This window comes from Meleagris gallopavo, chromosome 1 (assembly GCF_000146605.3).
Source record: "Meleagris gallopavo isolate NT-WF06-2002-E0010 breed Aviagen turkey brand Nicholas breeding stock chromosome 1, Turkey_5.1, whole genome shotgun sequence".
NCBI classification, from domain to species: Eukaryota; Metazoa; Chordata; class Aves; order Galliformes; family Phasianidae; genus Meleagris; species Meleagris gallopavo.
This window is the reverse complement of record NC_015011.2, coordinates 171,639,509-171,662,092: the sequence shown is the minus strand read 5'-3', so window position 1 is coordinate 171,662,092 and position 22,584 is coordinate 171,639,509. Positions and strand designations below refer to the sequence as shown.

At 38.8% G+C, this 22,584-nt stretch overlaps 1 protein-coding gene across 1 annotated transcript in view; it reads right to left on the bottom strand.

Moving 5' to 3' along the window:
• Positions 1-22,584, bottom strand: part of LOC100539645 (serine/threonine-protein kinase DCLK1) — a 34,864-nt gene that overhangs the window by 1,877 nt on the left and 10,403 nt on the right. The window contains exons 5-10 of the mRNA XM_019612212.2: positions 19,667-19,813; positions 15,389-15,522; positions 14,319-14,396; positions 13,630-13,726; positions 11,660-11,740; positions 3,957-4,070 (exon numbers count right to left, since the gene is read on the bottom strand). Coding sequence (XP_019467757.1) covers positions 3,957-4,070; positions 11,660-11,740; positions 13,630-13,726; positions 14,319-14,396; positions 15,389-15,522; positions 19,667-19,813 — 651 coding nt within the window. The remainder of the gene's footprint in view (positions 1-3,956; positions 4,071-11,659; positions 11,741-13,629; positions 13,727-14,318; positions 14,397-15,388; positions 15,523-19,666; positions 19,814-22,584) is intronic.

Sequence of the window (22,584 nt, the reverse complement as noted above, 5' to 3'; positions counted from 1 at the left end):
GAGAGCTGCACTGACTTCCCCGACAGCTCTCTTCTGTCCTACTCCATTCCTGTGAGTCTCCAGATGGAATTTATTCCCATTGCCAAGACAGAGACCTCAAACAACCTTAACGTCACATTATCAGTATTTTTTTCCTCTGCCTTAACGATGGCCAAAATACAAGCACAGAAGTGACAACATACAGGCAAAGCTTTAACAGTTCAGACAGGAACACAAACTGAACGATGCTTAGTTAATATACAGAGTTAATGGCACACCTCTAGATTGCAGAAGTGCTCTTAAAAAATAATATTGGCTCTCTATTGCTTTAGACACCTCCAGTAAAACCGAGAGTGCCCAGACACAGGATGTTGCTTGGGAAATGTGGGATAACATCCCTGGTGAATTGAACAAACAACTCTATCCTCAATTTTCAAAAAGACTGTTTAGTAAAGGCCTATTTTTACATTTTTATCACAGTGTCTTTATAAACACCATCGTAGATCTACAAAAGACTATTCCTATTGGAAAGCTGTAGGAGAAACCTGATCCTGCAATCCTTTTGGCACACACTTAGTGGTAACGTGGTAGTTCTGACACAGACCAAAGGGGACCAAGCCTGGCAGCCTGCATTCCACACTGACCAGAACTTAATGCTTCAAGCAAGAATAGGGTAACTATAGTGATCTTTCTCCCATACACTCTCCCATCAGCAAGCAGTGGTTTTCAGGGACTTGTTAACTATATTGCTGTTCTGAAAGCTGGCTTTCCAATTAAAGTTTTGCTGGCAAAGCTATGTTGGTTTAAGGGATTTCTTTCCCCAACTGGCATAGTTATGCTGGCAGAACTTCTAATGATGCATTAATGTATGAACAGAAAAATCTTTTTGCCTGTGTAGTTAATTTTGTTTGAGAAATCATCTCCTGTTCCACCAGCAGAGGAACTTTGCTAGGCATGCACAGCATGTTCATCCTGGTAGCGTCCAACCTGACAAATCCTTTCAAATGGGGAAAAGCTTAAAGTCTGGACACGTGTGAGAAGTTGATGAGACTGCCCTGAGCAGACAGAGATAACTTTTACTGAGGATTACTACATCAACAGGGCAAACGTAAACCTCAGCAAAAGGAGGCCATACAACTTGGATGCTGCTGAAGTAGTAGCCAGAGTATACGTATGTAAAACACACATGGCTTCACTTTCTCTTCAACAAGCTGATCACGAACAGATCCTTATGAATATAATTTTCATATCAGAGCAATATGAATTTAGTTTTCATGTTCCGGTTTTAATTGGTGCATGTGATAAATACTGCTTGAGATCTCTGAGGTGTGTTACTTCTTAACACAAAGGAAAACAGGCATTATATGTAGCATTATATCAGTGTGAGGACAAATTAAGAGCTAAGTACCACAGATTAGCTATCTCTGTACACAAATAGAGGTATAAAACTCAAAATAATGCTAACACTTGTAACTATTAAGTAATCTATATAAATATATGCACATATTAACACATTTTCACAAACACACAGACACAGATGTGTTACATAATATATAGAATGCCTCTATATATTATATACACAAGCACTCTCTTGAAAAGTTACAATAAACATATAGGCAGGCACAATAAAACAATATTTTTGTAGAAAATATAGTTAGTGAAAGTTTTTAGAGCTGAACAGTATGTTGCAGCATCTGTATATATGCTTTGAAAATTCTAAATGTAGAGCAGGCTTAGTTAATAAGTTTCATGATATTTGAAATTTCACAGTTAAAAGGCAGATTCCCAAATGTAAAGCCCTAATGACATGCATGTCAAATGTGTATTACATACATTTTCAAACAACAGAAACAGCAATTAAAGGTTTTGTTGTTTTGCTTTTGACTAACTAATTGAATTAGCTTTGTAGAAAATAAATGTGATTTATTCTTATAATCATCTAGCTTTTCTTCACTAACGAAAGGTCTTCACTAAAAAGGTCTGCCCTTCCCCATCTCTTCCAAAATTTTAGAAATTAGTTGACACAACCTAATCAAACCACATTTTGTATTTGGTAAAAATACTCAAAATATTTCTGCTTTATAGGCAAAGCTGCAGGATTCATCGTGCTAGAGTATCATGTTCACTCATAGAGATGATGACTTAAAATAATTTGTTAAATTTCCAAACACTAAAAAAGAAATAAAAGCTATTAAAATATAAATTAGCAAACACTATTTTTCTGATTTATAATGTTTTGCAGTGGAAAGATTCACTACAGTGCGTTTTTCATTACTCAGCTATCAAACTGCTGTAAACAATTCCTTGGCAGAGCAATTGGGGCAAAGAAACAAAATAAAAGACGACTGTGGGGAAACTAAACAAATAAAGGAGGCGACGAATGGATGAGGACAGAGGCATCATTTCTTGCTTCTAAGCTTTGAAGTTATTAGCATGGAGGGTCTGAGCAGTAATTCTCATGGACAAGCGTGCTGGCAGTCCATTCGAAAAGAACAAGGTTTCAGCTAGTCTATACAGAACATACCTGCAGTTCAGATGAGCAATGGGTATGTGATGTTTTAGTTGTGGGAGAGCTGTTGCAGTATTATTGCTTAAAAATGAAAATAATAATAATAAAAAAGCTGACTATGTTAGCTGATGACTGAGAAAATCCAAGAAAAGCATGAGGAACAACTTGCTTCCATGTTGAGGAAGTTTAGGGTTGGAAAGAGTAAAGAAAAATATGAGAGAGGCACAGCTTGAAATTTTAAGTACTTATACCAAGAAACTTTGAGAGAGTATTCATTCTGCTGTACAAATAGTTCACACCTGTGAGCCAGATTGCATGCGCTGAACTAAGTTTACTTCATGCTGATTTAACTCACCACTGGAGGGGCTGAGTTGAGAAACATGAAAGTGAAAACAGTACAAGAAAGTGTACATGTGCACTCACACCACCTGCAATTCATGGAAGCTGGGAATGAACACTGAGTAATTTGATATGGGAATGGTTATGCTTAATGTGTCACTTATTTTTAGTGACTGTTTGGAGCATTAACATTGCCATGAGTAATAAAGAAAGCTTACAAACACAGGCAGATGTATCAAAAATGTAAAGGATGTGCACTATTTAATGGTATTAGTATGAATAATCTTATAAAACACTGAATATATTCTGTCTGCGTGTATCTCTAATGCACATGTTTATCTCTAGACAAAAACCAGAAACATGTGTGATGTATGCTATGCTGAGGATGCCATCAAAACTTCAGTAAAGCTGGGCAAAAGTTTGGTCAAGCTTAGCTTCAGAAGCTCCAACACATTACAACCTGAACATCCAAACTGCAACTGCAGTGCGTGACAGAAGGCAGCAAGGAGCTCTATAAACTCTCTATCCAATTATGTCCTTCTGTCTGGAGGGAAGCAGCCTGCAATCTGCATGTAGTTTTGTTATGTAACAGTACTGTGTTGATGCTCAGCTAAATATGAAGTGGCTAGACTAGAATCAACTCCAAAGGTAGCATTTTTCAGCAAGAAGTGAGTCATTATAGCTCTCTTTGGTGTCTTCAAAGAAGAGAAGGTAAGGTTGCCAAATGGGTTCACAGTTACAGTTTTGAAGTAATTTCCATTCATTGTAAAGTGCTGCTGTCCTGCTACAACTTCTGTGCTGCCTCAATCCATGTGATGATTCTGCTGCCAAGTAAAATGCCATGGTCCCATAGTTCAAATATTGAATCTACATGCATCAATGTTAGGTCCAACAACCTTCTGACAAAATGTGAAAGTGTGCATACTGTTGTACCTCCTAGGGCTATTAAACAACGAGGTGACTCACAAAGAGAATCAATGGCAGAATATCAGTCAAATCATGTTTATATTAATTGTTAGAGCTACCTAAAGACTGATCCTCTCTGGTTTCTTTTGGTGGCATGCCCTAAACACACACAGTCTCGAGGGCACATATTTAAGTGTTTCAACTGTGTATTTCAGATGCTTACTGCTATGACAGAAACTCCAGCTGCTGTGCTGTTCGGTTTAGGGCCTGTGTTGAAATGCTTCTTTATCTTCCCAGCTACTGATAGCTGATGTTCGTTCTCTGGAAGGCCATCATCCTGTGAAGAAACAAAGTAAAACAAAACTTCAGAGAGAAAAGGCAAAATAAAGGAATTGTCAGGTGATTCTGACAGCACCTACCAATATAGAGAAGAAATGTCTGTTGAGTCAGTCATTGTCTCAGATCAATATAAAGTATTTATAGGATGAACATCCTATTACGTAACAAACCAGCCTGTCTCTTCTTTACAAAATATCTTTCTCACAAGCTTTAGGTTAATCCAATTAATAATGATCATTAAATATTTTATTATTCTTTTTACTAGGTATTGACTACCACTGACTAGTTACTTGTAGGCACATAAATACTTCAAAGCACGATAAGCTCAGGCCTGTTCATTCTTCTGTTTACTCCTCAAATGTGTTTAAAGATAGTGAGCTTAAACACAGAAAGAACCCAAGAGATTACAGAAACCAGAAATTTCTGGCTTGGTGGGACACAAAGAAAGATTTCCTAATGCCTTGTGAAACATCAAGCTGAGAAGTGCCGTGTTTTGACTTAAATTCTGTCTTTTGATACGTGAAAAGAAGGAAAAAATTCTGTAACAATGTGAAGGGAAGATTTTAAATCTTGAGAGAGCTTGATACCGGCATGCACTGGGGATTTGTCAGAATCTAACCTGAGACAAGGAACATTAGGAAAAGAGTGGTGAGACATTGCAACAGACTGCCTAGGGAGGTGATGGAGTTACTGGTCATGGAAGACTTCAAGAATCGTGGAGATGTGGCACTGAGGGACATGGTTAGTGGGCAATAGTGGTGGTAGGTGGACAGTTGGCATAGGAGATCTTAGAGGTCTTTTCCACCCTTAATGATTCTGTGATTCTATGATTTCCAGAAGCCCTGTGAAACACCACGTTCAGGAGTATTTTGACTAAATTCTACCTTTTAATACAAGAATAAAGGAAGATTTACTGTAGCAATGTGAGGGGAAGACTTTAAATCTTGAGAAAGTTTGATACAAGCACGCACTGGTTATTTGTCAAAATCTAGACTGAGACAAGGTACCTTCTAAGCTCTGCCTATGGCATCCCCAGCCAGCCATAGCCTAAGAGCATATGGGAATTATTTTAGCAGTCATCAAGGTGACATGCTGAGGGACTGTGGGGTTGGTGAGAGATCCAGCTGTGGCTCAGTGAGCCCCAGGGAGAGGCAACAGAGGCAGAGTGGGAAACTGAGACATGCCCTAGCCCAGGCCTATGGTGCAACTGAGGCCAAGCCCTCATGAACATCAGTATGTACCACTGAGGTGTGACCCACGCCATGGGTTGGTTTAGGGCATCTAGTATGCGTCTTCCTGCAGAAAAGCAGGGGAGGGCTGAAGCCAGCTGTGGTGGCCTTGTTTTCCTTGCCAAAACACACATTTTATCAACTTGAGCAAAACTGAGGGAAAAGTGAGCACAGGGTTACAGGGCCAAGCGGAGGCTGCCATGTTCTGCTGCCATGTGCATCAGCTGCATGAGGGACCCAGCCCAGAAGCTTTGCAGCCTGCTCCCAGACAACAGTTGACAGCTCCTGTTCCTGGTATACCCATCTGCGTCCTCCACATGGAAGCACAACCCTAGAAAAAAGAAAGGATTCTGCAGTTTGCCCAAGTCAGCAGGTTGAACTGAAGCCCAAAATAAAAAGGGAGTTTTTAGAAAACAGGCAGACGAGGCCTGTGTGACTGATTGAGCAGGGAAGAGGGAACCAGCAGGAGTGGCAGTTGAAAAAGCTGTGGCTGATGAGATTTCCCTGCTAGCAGAATAAGAAGGATTTCAGGCAACAATATGCAGAATATGCGGGATATCAAGTGTCTGGTCATCCATGGATCTGATATCCATCCATATACTGCTTCGTATATGCAGCTATCAGCAGCTGAGAAAGTTCTTGAAAGTCCACTTAAAGGCAATTCTACCAAGGTACATAGAAATGAGAGACAAGATGAGAATACAGAGAGATTTCAGACTTCTTTTTTCTGGCTTTACAGTGACTCTGAGCGCTCTTAAAGAGTTACACAGTCACTGCAGTAAATCACGATGCCTCTGAGCATATGGGATCTTTAGGGAGGTTGGTTTGCGTTTGTAATTTATTTAGTTTGGGGAGTTTGTGTTTAGAGATCCCTCACTCACCCCTTAACAAAATGTTTCAGCTGGCGAAATATGGTCAAGTGCACACAGCTGCAAAACAAAACAACGCAACCCAGTAGCTGATAATTGTCCAGCACTGGGGAGTCTTGGCTTGGTGCATATGACCCCTAAAAATAACTTGCTTTCCACCGACCTTGCCTTTCCCAGAAGAAAGCCTATAAAGTGATCTCTTTTTTGCCAGAGGGAAAAGAAAAAATCATTATCTTGGCTTTCTGCACAATGAAAGCCTGCCAAGGTTTCATGCTGTCTTATCAAAAGGCTAAATTACAAGAGAAGACAACAGTTACCAAGACTGGGGTAATATTTTACTTGTGAAGCACCACACCCACTGTTCCAGTGGCAACGAGTCAGAGATGCATACTCTGGGATCCAGTTTTCAGAAGAAAACTTCAGCTCAGTTTAGGAGGTAGCATAGGTATGCACAGGAATTATTCTATCATTATTAAATTGTTCAGCTAATGCTGGTGCTACCCAATGTCTACCAGAGACCTTTTTTTATTCCAAAGCACTTTGTAAACAAGCTAATATATATTAGCTGGCTGCTGGAGTCACTTCAGCCAGCACTAATATAATGGATAGATATTGAGTGTGAGAGATGACAGCTGTTTAACTACACACACACAAAAGAAAGCTGCTCTGCAGTTTTAAAAGGCAGGAAGTAAGAAAAAGCAACCAAACAACACATCAGATTCAGAGAATCAGCAGAGTGAGTTGTAGAACTAGAGAACAAGCTAAACAATCCTGACAAGAATTTCATCAGGTTGCTGTGATGGGAAGGATGCCAGCCCCCAAGGAGGTTAGCAGTGCTCCTTCCCCTATCTTAACCTCCAGCTACATGAACTACTTCTTGTAGTGGACTAGGACCACAGAATTTCATTTTAGCTGCAGCAGTCAGGACAAGAGCTTTTAAAGATGACTTGTGATTTTTAGTGCTCACTTCTGGGAACTTCAACTTCGTGAATTTTTGAGAACGTGGAACTGCTGATGCTCTGAAAGAAGTGCTGTCCTGAGAAGCTGAGCAGCCAAAATCCTCTGGCAGCTTCTAAAGTCTGGTCCAGAATTTGAGTTTTCACCTGGATGCTCTTAACTGCCTGGGTTCTTCAGATTATTTTTTTCATCAGGCTCCTCAAAATCTCTATTTACATGAATTAAAAAAATAAAAATAAAAAAACCCAAATGGATGATATTGGCATCATTTGAGTAATTAACACTCTTACCACATTTGCATTGTTTTATATGCAGGAAACATTGTCACCCCCCCCCCCCCCCAAAAAAAAAGAGACAACAGTGTTCAGGACTACCACTGCCCTGACACACTCAGATGCATTTCTCAAGCTGGTCACAAGAGGTTTTCTTTCCAGGTCTGAATGCATCAAATGAAGAGGTCATTATATAAATAAAAACAGAAAAGTAGAGCAAATAAAAGTGTAGGAAAAGCTTTTTGACTCTGTTTCCTTCAAGGATTGCAAGGAGATTTTTCTCTGGGTAGTGCCCTAGGATGTGACCAAAAGGTGTTGCAGCTGCTGAATAAGAAATAGCATTTTAAATAAAATTTCTTACAAATGTTAAGCTTGTTACTATTTACTGCTTGGTTATTCATTTCTTTTACATTGAAATCTCTAAGGCAGACATGGTTAAGGATACATACGAAGGCTACAGCTTCCCTAATTCTTTTCAAGCTAGTGTATGCCATCTTCCTCCTCCAGTAACAGCACAGCACATTTTATATTGATTATTTTAACAGAGAAGGGCTTACAGAATTCAGTCCGTGCTTTTCAGTATTCAGTGCTCAAAGCCATACAAAATAAATTAGAAAATATTTAGACATCAAAAACAGAGTAGATTTGTCCCATAACTTGCCACTGGTATACTGCAGGTTATATAGTGTTACCAATGTTTAAAACGTCAGATCTCAAGCTTCCAGCCACCCTTATAATTCTTAGGTTTTGCACAGAATTCCATCAGGTAAAAGCAAGAGCTGGGTTCCAGTACAAGAAGTATAAATTGATGGATTTGTTTCCAGGTCTAAGTGTACTGCATTTGAGAGACAAATTCAAACAAACCAAATCGAGGGGGCAAAGAACTGCTGCTGAATTGCATTTTGAATTCAAGATCTCCATCTGTGGCAGTGGCATGGAGCCAACATCTTTTCAGGTTTTGTTTTTTGAATTGAAAACAGCTGGGATATTATTGACATAGGAACTGCTTAGCTGGCCTGACTCTGACCATAAAAAGTTTTGCAGTTTCTAAGAGGATTCCAGCTATTTTTACAGCAAAAACTGAAACTGAAATGAGTGTTGGCTCCTATTGAAACTGTCAAAGTACATTCCAGGAATCTCAGCAATTTACCAAGTAATCACATAGTAAGCAGCTATAAAGTGGAACGGTTATTTACAATCTACAAAATGCTTTTATACGGTGTAAGCAGTTAGAACACTTCTATCAAAGGTTTGATCAAAGAGAGAAAATGTTTCTTGGAATTGTCAAAGAAAACATATGCCTGCTTTTCAATCCAGTTGCTCTATCCAGTGCTTTATTTGCAACTTTACCTCTGTGTGAAGAGAACCAAAATAAGAAAAGGAAAAATAAAGTTCTTAAAGAACTATTTCAACAGGTTAACTGGGGAAGTTTTATGTGTCAGATGGAAACTCCAGGTACCTTTTGCCCTCTGGAAAGGAGATAATATTCTAGGAATGTTGCAGAAAATTGCCCAGGCAATTAGGACACATGCATCACAGGGAGACTGTGAGATGCCCACAACTGGCCAAGCTATGGTACTGGAATGAGAGGCTGGATGTGACACCAGTGTATCCTTCTGCCTCTGCATGCAAGGAGCCTTTCCTTGCCACATACTGCTCAGACCCACTTGAGGGAAGTGTTCTTTTTCATAAAAGCACTTAAGCACCTGTTTCAACTCAGCCATGTTCTTAATTCTCCTGAAGCGAACTGGGACTTTAATGCCATCTACGTAGTTAATTTTATTCCTAACACTAAGCATTTCCATGTGGCATGCAATGAAATAGGAGGAACCTTCGGAATGTGCTCAAACACTTTCCAGAACTGGTCCCAGTGCTAGCCCTTTTCCTTTCAGAAAAATATATCTGCAGAATACATACGAGAATTCAAAAGAGGTTTTGATCTGTGTCACCAGCTATCATGAGTGTATTGCTGAAGACAAAATACTGACTCATCTCAGTTCCTAAGAGCAACACTTGGACGGAAGAGACCTCTTGTAAGTTGACAGAACTATCCTAGAATACCTGCTTCAGTTACTGGTGGACGGAACTGCTACAGGTTTTGATTGCAAAGAATTACAATCGGCATAAAACTACAAGATGTGCAGCAGAGCAAAACCAAAGGTGATGGAGACTATCCAGCTTCCAGTTCTACTTGCCTTCCTTATACATAGTATTTCATGATTAGTGCACCAAAATTACTGTCCACAAAAAAACACGGTTAAGGAAGGCAAGTAGAACTTGAATTTTCCTTGGTATATCTTTCAGTTTCTGCCAACCAAGTACTTAAGAGCTTCGTGAGCCAGAAATTTTATCCAGACCGCAGCATTTAACAAGCACCAATGGGATCACCTTCCAAAAATGTATCAACCTCTCTTTTGAATCCATTTATACTTGGTCTCCAAGGCACCCTCTGGCAAAGGGATCCACATGTAACTCATTACACAGAAACCCAGGAATTCATCAGGGTGCTTTGGTAGTGAGAACATGGGGTTGGCTACAAGAGCTCTGCACTTCTAGAAGACTTCAGGCACTTGTTCCTTACCCTTCTTCCCAGTCCCCCTTGCAGAAACCATTAGCAAGCACAGGGAGCACACCCTGCACACCACATCATCTGCACACCACAGTCACAAAAAATGGCACTTTGTCTTAATGCATCTTGCTGAAACCACTTCCTAAGATACACTGTTGTGTAACTGAAGCCAAAACAAAAATAAAACAAAATAAAAAGGCATCTGGAGAGAGCACAAAGCTCACAAAAAGGAAAATTGGTGGCCAGATTCTCATGTTGTATAAACAAAAGACTTTTCAATAGCCTCAGCAGAAGTATGCAGACTGACACAGCAGGTGATCTGGCCTCTCTGCAGCTTCTGACCAGACATCTCCTGTCTCTTCCTGAACAGCAAGACAGAAATCCCCATCCATCCTTCTCCCATGGAGATAAAGAGACACTTCAATTACCAAAAGTCATTATAAACTGTGACAGAACACCATGTCCAAGGACAGAATCTGACACCACGGAAAATTAATATTTCAGCTGCTTGAATGTCATCTTTAAAATGAAAAGATTTTCATCACACACCATCCTAGATCTTTCTGCTCTTTGTACATAGCAAAAGTGGTCTGCCAGATAATATCATTTATAATAAAAGTCATTTTAAATGGTTTGGTCAAGCAGGTAGCCTCCAGGACTAACGAATATAAACGCTTTAGTGACCGCCACTAGTGTAGGCTATGTGGAGGACACTTCTCAAGAAAAAAGATTAGCCTCTGAGGTTACTGTATCTCTGAATTATTACAATAATCTTTCATTGCAATAAACTGTTTGGATACAGCAGCTCAGGGAATCTGTTAACTGAAGGACAAAATATATTCTAGTGAGAACTGCACACTCCAACTTTAAGAAAGGAAAATGAAACGCTATTTCTTCCTCCTTTTTTTTTTTTTCCTTCTCCCAGTCCCAATTGTATTTCTTCCTTCTTCAATCTTCTTTCCTGAATTTGAATCTGGACTTTCTCCAATTTTTATTTTTATTCTCAACCAAATATTTTAAGACATATTAAATAGTCTGAAATAATTAACAAATATTAAGTAGGGTCCCTGTCTCAACATGAATTAGAGACAAATCTCTTTATTCTCTGCCAGATTTATCCATATGCCACTTCACCGATTACCGCTTTTATGGCAAATGTCCAATCACTAAGAGATAAGCCAGGATGCATAAATAGCTATTTCATGGTAACTCAGATTAAATGGATATGGCTGCACATAAATACGTGTATATTTCAATGTCAGAAGTTAAACATGATGCTAAAGGTTTCCCTGTTTCATGCTGGATCAAGTAGGCTTAACAGCATTGACTATATTTCAATAGCTCTTAATCACGACTGTCAGATTTTTGAGTCCATTTCATTTCAGGAAAGCAAAATGTGCCACTGAACCCACAAGCTGATTGTTAGAGGTGTAAATTTGTCAAGTGCGGTTGAGATATGCTGAAAACCTGACCCAAAATATTTCAGAGAAGAGGGAGCTGAGCATGCTTAAAAGTGAATACTCCATTATACACGATATACTACAGCAGCTTGTAACCTAGCTTATTTCCACCTAAATCTGTGGTAATTTTTGGAACATGATGGCTCCAAAAGGGCATAGAAAGGATGTGACAAAGCGGAGCTCAAAGGTGAAAAATTACAGACAGCATCTATAAGCCTGAAAAATACTTACATTAACCCATGGATGTTCAAGAACTTGCAAGGCTGAGAATCGCAGATCTACATCTACTTGAAGCATCATTGTGATAAGCTCCTGAGAAATGGAACACTGGGTCAAACACAATTTTTGAAGAACAAAGCAACGGATTTAATTCACTAAAGTACTCTTCAGCTGATTATAAAAGAGTGCTCAAAGACGGAATGAAATACCAACTTCAGAAGTGTATTTACATTATTAAAAGATCAACTATGAACTTCTGAACTTCAAGCTGAACTTTTAAATCAGTATCTAACAGTACCTTGAAAAGCAAGAAGAAAGTTCTGAGTTACAGTTCTGTAGCCACTGTATAAAAGAAAAGCATTTAATACATAATATACACAACAGATGGTTGCATGAAATTAGGTTAGCTTCCCATTAAGAAAATGTCAATTCCGCTGTAGGAAAAAAAGCCAGCAGATTTAGAATTTTAAGATGTTGTATAAATGACATAGAAGATATTTAATATAACACTCCAATACATTATTTTTTCAGGCTCTGATTTCCAGTTTTACCTAGTTTTCAACTAGCATGCAAATGAACACATAATTCCAACACCAAATGGAGTACACAGAAAATAGGACTGCAGCATAACTGCAAACAAAGGGTTATCACCAAAGACCAAAATTAATAATTCTTAGCAACAAGGAGAAGAAGTTAAACAAATAGATTAATGATTCAAAATAGAAAATTTAGTATGAACTATTTGGAAGAAGAAGTTTCAAAAGAAAACACTGTTGGCAAAAGACTTGCAGAGTTCTCATTATTAATGGATACAGTCATGGGCATCCACCCTGCTCTGGTTGACCCTGCTTGAGTAGAGGTTGGGCCAGGTGACCTCTAAAGGTCCTTCCCATTCTGCAGATATGCAATAAAGGCTGCTACAAAACAATTATATGGACTAGGAGACTTCCAACTCTATGACTGAATTTCACTTGTGAAATTTATTAATTAACAAACTAGAATACCAGTCTGATCACCATGCACACATCTTACAAAAGCAAGATGTTACCAGCACCGAAGAACTGAGATTCAGAACTTAGAATGCTACTTCATTACTTACATTCTCTTCCAAATTTCAAAATGTTTTGCAATTAAACACACTGAAAGAAATAGCAAGACATTTTTTTTCTGGATTTGTCTTACAGACTTCAGAAGCAAACTTGCAGAACGCTTACGTATTAGGGACACTGAGCAGTTAACTACATGTCAACCAAATGAATAGTTATTATTTGTGGTTTGTTGTCTTTTTTTAACATACATGTATGTACTATATTTCTCTCTTTATATGTATGTGACTGTAGTGAATTTCAGATCCCTAGAAAGTCTCTGAGGGAAACTGTTTCCCCAGATCCATCAGGATCTGTATCTGTAAAGTGTTGTACCTGCTTTAGCACATCCCAAGCTCCAACTCTTCCCTGTCCTGTGTCAAGAGGCTACCCATGAACTGGTGGACAAAAGAAGTCCATATTTCATACCATACTGACAACAATGAGTTACAGACAATGCTTGGCCTGACAGAAAGAAATGACAGACACATCATTTAATGGCATTAATAAGGGAAAATAGCTTCCCTGTAACATTATTTTATCATATTCAAAGGCTCCAAGTTGGAACTTCGTCCCCATCATAAACGCATACACAGTCCCAGGGAGCTTTCAAGCTAAGAAGGACAGGTCGAACCAACTTACTCATAATTATTTCTTGGTCAGTAAAGGGTGCTGGTGTCTCTGTTGTATGAGACATCATAAAGAGATTGGGTCCATTGCAGGACCACCTAAACAAACAGACAGCAATCAAATGACAATTCATACGTGGTAGCACAGAAGAATTTACAGATGTAGCAGGAGATCTATAAGAGATGTCAACTTTGAAAGGACAACATTATTATCTCAAGCACTGGGAAGAGTACTAGAGAAGAAGTACCATTAGCTACATAAACCTACCTTTGCAGAGTCAGAAACATTGTCCCAATATGGAGACGGAAAATCCACCTGTCCCATCAAAATCTGATCAAAAAGTACTTCTTGGTCATCTCCACTTCTGTAAAATAAAAAACAAAAACAACAAAACCCACAAAGGCATTATTTCCAGAGCTGGTTTTAAGAAGGTTCTTGAAATTGCTTTTAATTGGAGATTCCTTAGTGTGCTGTTTATTCTTCCTCAGCATGCAGACACAGATGTGAATGCTGAGGTTAGTAAAACAAAGCTCATTTGGCACTTTCTTTCTGAGGTAACCTGCTTGTCTTTAGAACAGTCAACCACTTTGCAATTGCTCTGAGGGGGAGAAAAGATTTGACATGCCATTAAGTGGTTTACATTTTATCAATCTTTTACAAATCACAAAATAAGTTGCATTTTGTCCATGAAAGATTTTTATTTCACTATGTATTTTAGACATCAGGCAAAGACACCCAGAACCCATAATGGAGGATCTTGCTTTGTAATGTAATTAAGTTTACACTAAAATAAACAAATAAAAGACAGTGAAATCACAAACATTTATGGGATTTATGAAAATCATTATGCACAGCATGGGAAAAACCAAACCCTCCAAGCAGAAAACTTGTTTAATGCAGAAGCAACACAGGCACCAATTCACAGAGCAAGGATGGTTGAAGAGATCATTCCATACCCACGGAATGGAGGAAAACCACAGAGCAGGATGTAAGTAATCACGCCCGCTGCCCAGATGTCCACCTTCAAGCCATACCTATAAATGTGAGAAATATGGTTAGAGATCTGATGTCCAGGAATTACAGTATAAGAACAGAGAAAACATTTTCAGAATCATTTTAAACTGAGACTGAGGTTTAGGTTAGATATTAGGAGGAAGTTCTTCACACAGGTGGTGGTGACGCACTGGAACAGGTTGCCCAAGGAGGTTGTGGATGCTCCATCCCTGGAGGCATTCAAAGCCAGACTGGATGTGGCTCTGGGCAGCCTGGTCTGGTGGTTGGTAACCCTGCACATAGCATTGAAACTGGATGATCATTGCAGGCCTTTTCAACCCAGGCCATTCTATGATTCTATGATTCTACGGTTCTACGGTTCTACAGTTCTATGGTTCTGTGATTCTATGAATTGTTAAAAAGTTCTTACATATTTTTATCTGCTCTTTCACTATAATCTATCTACTGACCTATTCTAATTTTGCTTTCCTTTCTTTTGTTTTTCATTTACATATTAAAACTACATCAGATAAGAATCTGTAAATGTCCAGAAGACAATATGCTGTATTGCTTAGCTAGATAGTGATCTCTACCAACAGAAAGCCTACAGTGGTGAAAAGATGGCCCCAGGCTGCTCAAACCACCAGATATTTATTGATGGAACAAAGAAACGTACAGTGTTTGACAACAAAATAAAATTAAGTAAACAGTATCTAGTAATCTCTGGAGTTAGTGTGAGAATTAATTTTATGGTACGTGCAATTGGCTAGTTAGTAACTTAATGCTGAGAAGTTTGAGGCTAACAACAAAGCAACCTGCTCTAATTACAAATTCAGCACTGCTTTGAGCTGTTTTTGGCAAGATAGCCTCCAGAGGTCCCTTCTGACTAAACCGTCCTATGCTGTATTATTCAGCATCACATCCAAGCAAAAGCATCATAGAAATCCTAGCTGCAAGAACTCACATCTGGCACAATGTTGAGAACACACTCTACTGCAAACAGAACAATGAATTCTCACTAGAACTGATTTACCCAGTTTCAGCAATGATTTCTGGAGCTACATATGTTGGGGTCCCACAGACAGTGTATAGAGGTCCATCCACAATGGTTGCTAGGCCAAAGTCCCCTAACTTCAGGGACTTGCTTCCATCTTGGTGTTCATATACCTAAATCAGGAACAAAATTCAAATGTTTAAAAGAGTTCTACCAAGGGAATTACTACATGATTTATTAACTGTCTGAAAAATTCCTTTTAATTTACAGTATTCGTTCTCTTCCTTGCACGCAACACACTCAGCAGCAAGTTTTGGAAATTCAGACAAATAGGGCAATTTTCTACAATGTTTGGGGAAGACTTACCTTGCTTCCTAGCTAACAAAGGATGTATTTCCTCTCACTGAAAACAAAAGTACAAAAGCAAAGGTCTGACCTTCCAGCAGAAGTGTTCCTAAGTTAACTCCCCACTGATAGCCAATTCACAGTGTAGGTATTTTGAGTTTTTGAGTTTCACTTACAAAGAGCTTAAAGGCTCACACAGGGCTTTCACGTTCTTAGATGACACAACAGTGATCAATAACACAACTGATAGTAACAACAGATGCTTCTGTGTGTACTGAGTGAGATGTACACCCAGCTGGGCTGCTTTACTCCTCAACAGTCCTCTCCTTGCATGACTGCCTAACACCAGTCTGCTAGTGGTATGTGTTCCCATCATCATCAGTGGACATAGTATGGGCTGATAATGAGAACACCTAAAAATCCGCCCTTAAAGCATACATGGTCTTTACAGAACATGATATATGGGGGTTTTCATGGGTGTGAAGGGAGATTAAGAAACAAGAAAAGCTAGAAACTTCAGTAAAAAATACACATTTGAAAATCTAGCACAATGCAGAAGAACAAATGCAAACCTACAGATACTGAAAACATGCAGAAAATGCTTAAACCAAAGACTGAAACTAGTGTAAATTACACACTGCACTATGAATCTGTCTTTAATCCAACCTTGGGTTCTTGCTGCCCGTTTTGAAACTGTCTATGATGCATGTTAATGCTATTTACCATAACAACACCTCAGAAAGTGGAAAGGGTCTTGGGAGTGCTTCTTAAAGCATAGATACATCACATTATTATTTTGCAACCCAAAATAAAGCTCCATACAGTCTGGCTTGTCCACAGTTATACCATGAAAGCAATCAGCAGTAATGCCTGAGAATATATCACACTTCACAATCAAAAACAACATCACCCTTAATACCTTCTCAGTCAGTCTTGCATCAAATACCAAACCTGTCTGCAAGCTTTTGCAGAGCAAAATTTTCTTAAATAATTCAGTGCTTTCTGCAATGGACCCTTGAATGTTCACTTAGTGCAAAAATGAAATACTTGGCCATATAAAATAAAATCCCATAGCCAAGCATCTCCTTTGTTATTGTTTGTCATTTGGGGGTTCGAGAGAAACCCCTTTCTGTCCTGAATCACCACTACCATATGATACAGTCACAAGTTGACATTCAGAATACACAGAATTCTTTTCCTTTCCTTATGTTATTTTCAACAATAGAACTGTATCTATAAAAAGACCTACATTTTGATATAGATTCATATTTCTCTGCTGCTAAACCAGAAGAAAGATGGGCTTAGAGAAAAGCACTGGAAAAAAAAGCAATTATGGTTTTATTAAAAACACAGATTGTTAAATACATCTGGTTTCTGAAACTAAAGAAAGTGCTCCTTGAAATGGCTGTAATAAATCTAATTTCAACAACAGTTTTAATTAAAGGCTAGAGACTAGAGCTTTAAATATTCACTTGCTGAAAAATGTAAATGTTCACTTAGACATTAAGAGCCGAATTCAGTCTAATTAGCATCTCCTATTATATTTCATGCTGTTATAAAGACTTCTCTGAGTTGTGCTGACCTATTGATCATCTGTAAGTTTCCTCCATTAACAGTCTGAACCTTACATATACCAGAAATTATTTATGGAAAAGGCTTGTTTGGCAATATTTACCAATGGAGGAAGTTTGGTATTGTGCATTTTCTTGTACTTTGCTCCACCTGTTTTCAGGGACTACTTTCCTTGGAAAGCTACTTCACTTGACTTGTAAAACCAAACAAAGTAACTTTTCCTTAACCTGTTATAACTCCATATAAAAAGGATTCCATCTTGAAGCTGTGGTATGTTCCTTGCCAGTCAAGGAATGTGAAAGATAATTTAATGCTTGTGTTATTCAGAACAAACGTTATATATGTTCTACTGCATTTAAATACCAAAGAGCAATTAAAGAAATGGGAATTAGTGCAAATTACCCTCTATGTAGTGCTTTCACTGTTTTAACTAAGCAGTAAAACTGTGTAATTGTACAACACTAATTGAATGCAGCCACACATAATTGTGTGCCACCATATGTATCCTATTACTATAAAGACTGTCAGTATTTTCTAAGCTGCTCTTGTGATCACTGCAGATGGCAACAGTCAGAGAAGTTGTTCTCTAGGGTTTATTATATGGCTATAAAGACATCCCATGACTTGACAAAATAAACGTGCTAAATAGCAGCAATTATGAAAAATGTTCCAATTAAAGCATGGAAGGCACCCTCTAGAGAATAAAAAATGTACATGTTGGTAAAAAATTACAGATAATCAGCATACCCTAAAATCTTGGATGCTGATTGTTCGGCCACTTAGAAGCATTTTATAGATTCCAGGAAAATAACTCTAATGGCAGTCTGGTGATACAAGAAGTACCTACCCCATTTAGCAGGTAAGAAGGTCAAAGTAGGACCTAAGAAATACATAAGCCCATGGGCAGTCAATGCCAGAGACAGAGTCAGAACCCTGCTAACCCTGGTTCAAAAGCTCTCTTCTGAAACAATTCATTTCTTTCAAAAACGTGATAAACCTTAGAAAATTTGTTAGTCAAATGCTGGCTGTTATGGTTATGATATTGTAAAGAGTGAAGTACTGCATACTCACTGCTCAGTATCAATTGCAATGTAGTACCTCTGCATACATACAACACAGGAAAAATCACTCGTAAGCAATTTGGGCTACAACATGATTATCCGTGGTAGTGGGTATTTCCAGAGATGGCTGGGCTGGAAGATTTTATTCTTTCTCTGTTGTTCCCACCTCCTGTCTACTTTCCTCTCATTCCCATAAGTTTCATTCTACTGCTGCCAGGAATTTAGAGATATCTCAAGACAAACTCCTACACCAAGACATTAATGTACATCCCTTGTCAAAGCATTAATGAATCCTGATGCGTGACTGCCGTAACCTCTGCATGCAGCCACCTGTGAACACCAAGGGCTACTAAAGGATTATCGATCACTGGTTTCTAATTAGATTTCTGCACAAAAATTTTTAGCTTTTTTAGCAGCTTCTGCAAAATTAGGCCAGACTACTTCCTCAGCCAGAGCTATGGAGGTATCTATTGCTAGAGGAGCCTCAACTATAAGAATCCAATTCCCTGGAATTTTGTCAAGATCTACCTAAGTCAGCTTTCCCAGAAAACCTTCTCAGCGTTGAGCAGTACTAAACACAAGGCAGACAGCACACGGATGAGAGAACTGACATTCTAGGTCTTGTTAACATTGTTCTATGCTTGTAGAAGAATTGGGATATCTTCATATTGGAACATCTCAGCAGTAATTAAGAGATATTAATTTATTGGAAGAGATGAAATCAGCTTGAGAACACAACTGCTGCATTCAAGAAAACAAAAACTTCAGGAGGACTAAGCATCAGGGCATTGTTATTGTTTTCAGTGGAAGCGCTCATATAGATTCAATGAGAAAAAAGAAAATTTAGCCTGTTTGTTTAAAGAAATATCTATAGTGTTCTATAGGATTAGTTGGGAGAGAAAGATTTAGAAGTGTCTTCCTGGTTCTGCTCTGACATAGCACATAATTTGGGCGCAACATTTATAATCTTGGTAAAACTGAGCTGCTGCTAATTGCTTAAGCAGCTGTAGACATAGAGTGGTCTATCGGGGACACCATTCCTTTGTATTTATGTGAAGTCTGAGATTACACAGCAGCTCACTAAAAGTTCACTTCTAGTGATCACTAAAATCATTCCGTTGCTGTGTCCTGGGGAACAGTCTAGACATACCAACTGATGTTATGGGCTTTTTTGTGATAGCTGTTAATCTTAGGAGAGCTTTACAATGCTAAGATTAAAACTAACTGACTTAAAAGCCTGAAATAAACTTGGGGCGTATCTGGAAGGAGAGAAAAATGCAGACCTTCTCTCACACACTTCTAAGTTATCAACAACACTGAAAGCTGAATTTTCACTCACCAAGAGGTTCTCCGGCTTGATATCCCTGTGAACGATGTTCAGGCTGTGAAGATATTTGATGGCACTGGCCAGATTGTAAAGCATGCCGCTGGCATCCCGCTCTGTGTATTTGTTGGTTGAAGTAATAGCATCAAAAAGATCTCCTCCCTGGAGCAAAATGACCACAGCATATAAGTAACATTATTTGTGTAATGACTGAAAAAAAAATTGAGGGAACGTCAGTGAGTATCATTTGTTGAGGAGAAGGAGGAGCAGCAGTTTTCTTGCTTTATGCAATGTAATGACACCTCCCATGGCAGCAGCTGAACGTATCACTAATTCAGTACCATTTCCCACCGTTCAGTTGGACAGCCATGGGGCTGGAGTCTCCACTGCAAACTGTTCCCACTTGCTGCTGTTTCTGTAACATGATGTTTCTGTAACATCTTCAGTGCTTGCCAACCTTTTTATTCTGGGTCCCTGTTGCAAATTTCTGGCATGCCTACATACCTGCCTGTCATGGTGCTGCATATCAGCTCTTGCCATTTTTATTATAATTACAAACAGGCTGACACCACATTTTTGTGTAAAGCCTGACAGAGCTCTGGAAAGATGAAGAAACTCTAAATAACACTCACATCAGCTATCTGCTAGTATATATGGCAAAACTATACTGGAAGACATTTTAGGATTAACATCAGTAGTTCACCTTAGCTATAAATACAGATGGCAACTTGTACCATTTCCAGGTCAACATGCTGTCTAATTCAGCTGAAAGTTACTGCTGATGAAAGAAAAATGAGAAAAAGAAGAAGAAATGAAGGAATACTGAGCAGAAATCCACAAAGCAGGACTTGAGGCAGCCATTGCAGTTGGATTACTCTGTCAGGGCTGAGATGGTAAGCAGGAATAAAAACATGTGAGTGTTTGGAGAAAGACTGAAAAAAAAAAAAGAATAAAGAAGAGATTAAGGTGGAAGTGTGATGGAACAGAGGAAAATGCAAATATCTTTTGAGAGGCATTACTCATTTCTGGCCTTTGGCCAAAACCAAAGGAGCACCATAAACGAAACATGGGCCAACAACAACAACAAGAATAGGGAATGGATAATTCTGCAAAAAGAATGCAAAATATGCTGCTGCAGTCACAACATCAGGAGAAAAAATACACCACAGAAAACTGCATTGTGAAGAAATGGAAGGTACTTTCTGAGGACAATGGAAAAGTCACAGCTTTTGCCAACTCTCATGATTTTATCATCAGCCTCGAGGTATTTAGTGGCTTTTTTAAGGCTCAGCTGCAGGTTACTAAAACATTGCTTTCACTCAGAGAAATAAGGAGCAAGGAGAAATGAAAATAATGTTTCCAGAAATCAAGGCTATGAAAAAAAGGTAGGAAAAGACAACCACTAAAGGCTTGAACCTAAGAAAACAGCTATTACTTTTAAGTACAACACAAAATAAAACAAAAAATCAAAACTACTGAAAAATCAGCAGCTGAAGACTGCCAGGGTAGGTTTATTCCCACCGTAGATGCCAAACTCCAGCTTTGGAAAGTGCTTGCAGCCAAAGACTGTCAAATCTGGACTGCATCAGAACCTCCTGCTCTGGCTGGTGACTGATGAAGATACATCAAGATACATAGTGTGAAGGAAAAGGAGGAAGAAAAAGGCAAGTTAAACCAGATACAAGATTAGAGAGAAAGGCCAAATATTTGGCAAAAGTACAATACTATGGCATTACCTGATCCCTAAGTATTAGATATCAGCATGTGGCAAAATATGTGGGATAAATAATCTATCTTCCCTACGCTCCTTCCTGTGAAGCCCCTGTACCAGCTGCTTTTTAACATGAGGTCGTGGATTAGACAGATCTTTGGTCTTATCTAATATGTTCCAGATGCTCAGGAGAAGTGTCCATAACATCAGCAAAGGATCTGTCTCAAAACAAAGAAAACAGTCTGAGCTGAGATGTGAAGGACAAGAAGGAAAGAAGATGAAACTTAGAAAGAGAAGGGAAAATTTCATTGTGAAGTCAGAAGAAAAAGAACAAATGTTCATGTGCAAGGAGAACTCAAACTTCAGATAAGAGAGGATGCAGGGTACATAGGCAGCCAAGCTAATCTGAAGCAGAATCATTTTCTCCAGCAAGTCATCTACTTAGTGAAGTTTCTCACCAGGTAGTCTGGAAAGAAAAGAGTGTATATTTAGCCTGTGAGACTCTCTGCAGTTAAAAGAAAAGTGACATCCTGGAAAGAGTTAACACAGCTGACAGCTGTATCAGGCGGAATGTTTTTCAGACTTCCCCGTCCCTGAAGAGCACTTTACCCTGCAAGGTTCTGCTTAGCTGATTCACACAGCGGTCCCTATCATTTATTCAGGCACAAGGGGTGAGCTCAGGCTGACATTTCAGTCTTAAATCCTGTGTTCAGGAGTGAAATCAGACCAGCACATGTGAATGCAGTTTTTATCATCTGTGCACATGAGGAAGTATACTTGGAAGTACAGTTACCAATTATTTATTTATTACCTTGTTATGTAAATGATATAATCTATCCCTCTTTTTTTTTTTCTGCAAAAGTGAAATCATATCCTGGAGCAGTAAAGGAAACTCTGTAATAAATCTTGCTTGTTAAATTGGCCAAACCCCTGTTAGGTTTGAATAACAATTTTGTTTCGCTGTGTAAAAAGGCAGCGTGCCAGAAGCCAGGTCTTTGCTTCCTTTTACAAGCACCATTTGCAATGTGTTTATATTTGTATTTATGAAGTGCTTTTTCTTACACTTTACAAAGCAATGAATGCCCTAACTGCCACGAAGCGAGGGCGGTATTTGCAGCAGTCACTTATGTCAAGCATGTTACTACCAATTAATACAGGGTGGCATTAACCGAAACCGTGCTCTGCAGCATCAAGCCTTTTCTCCTTGAATTTCTTTCCTGTT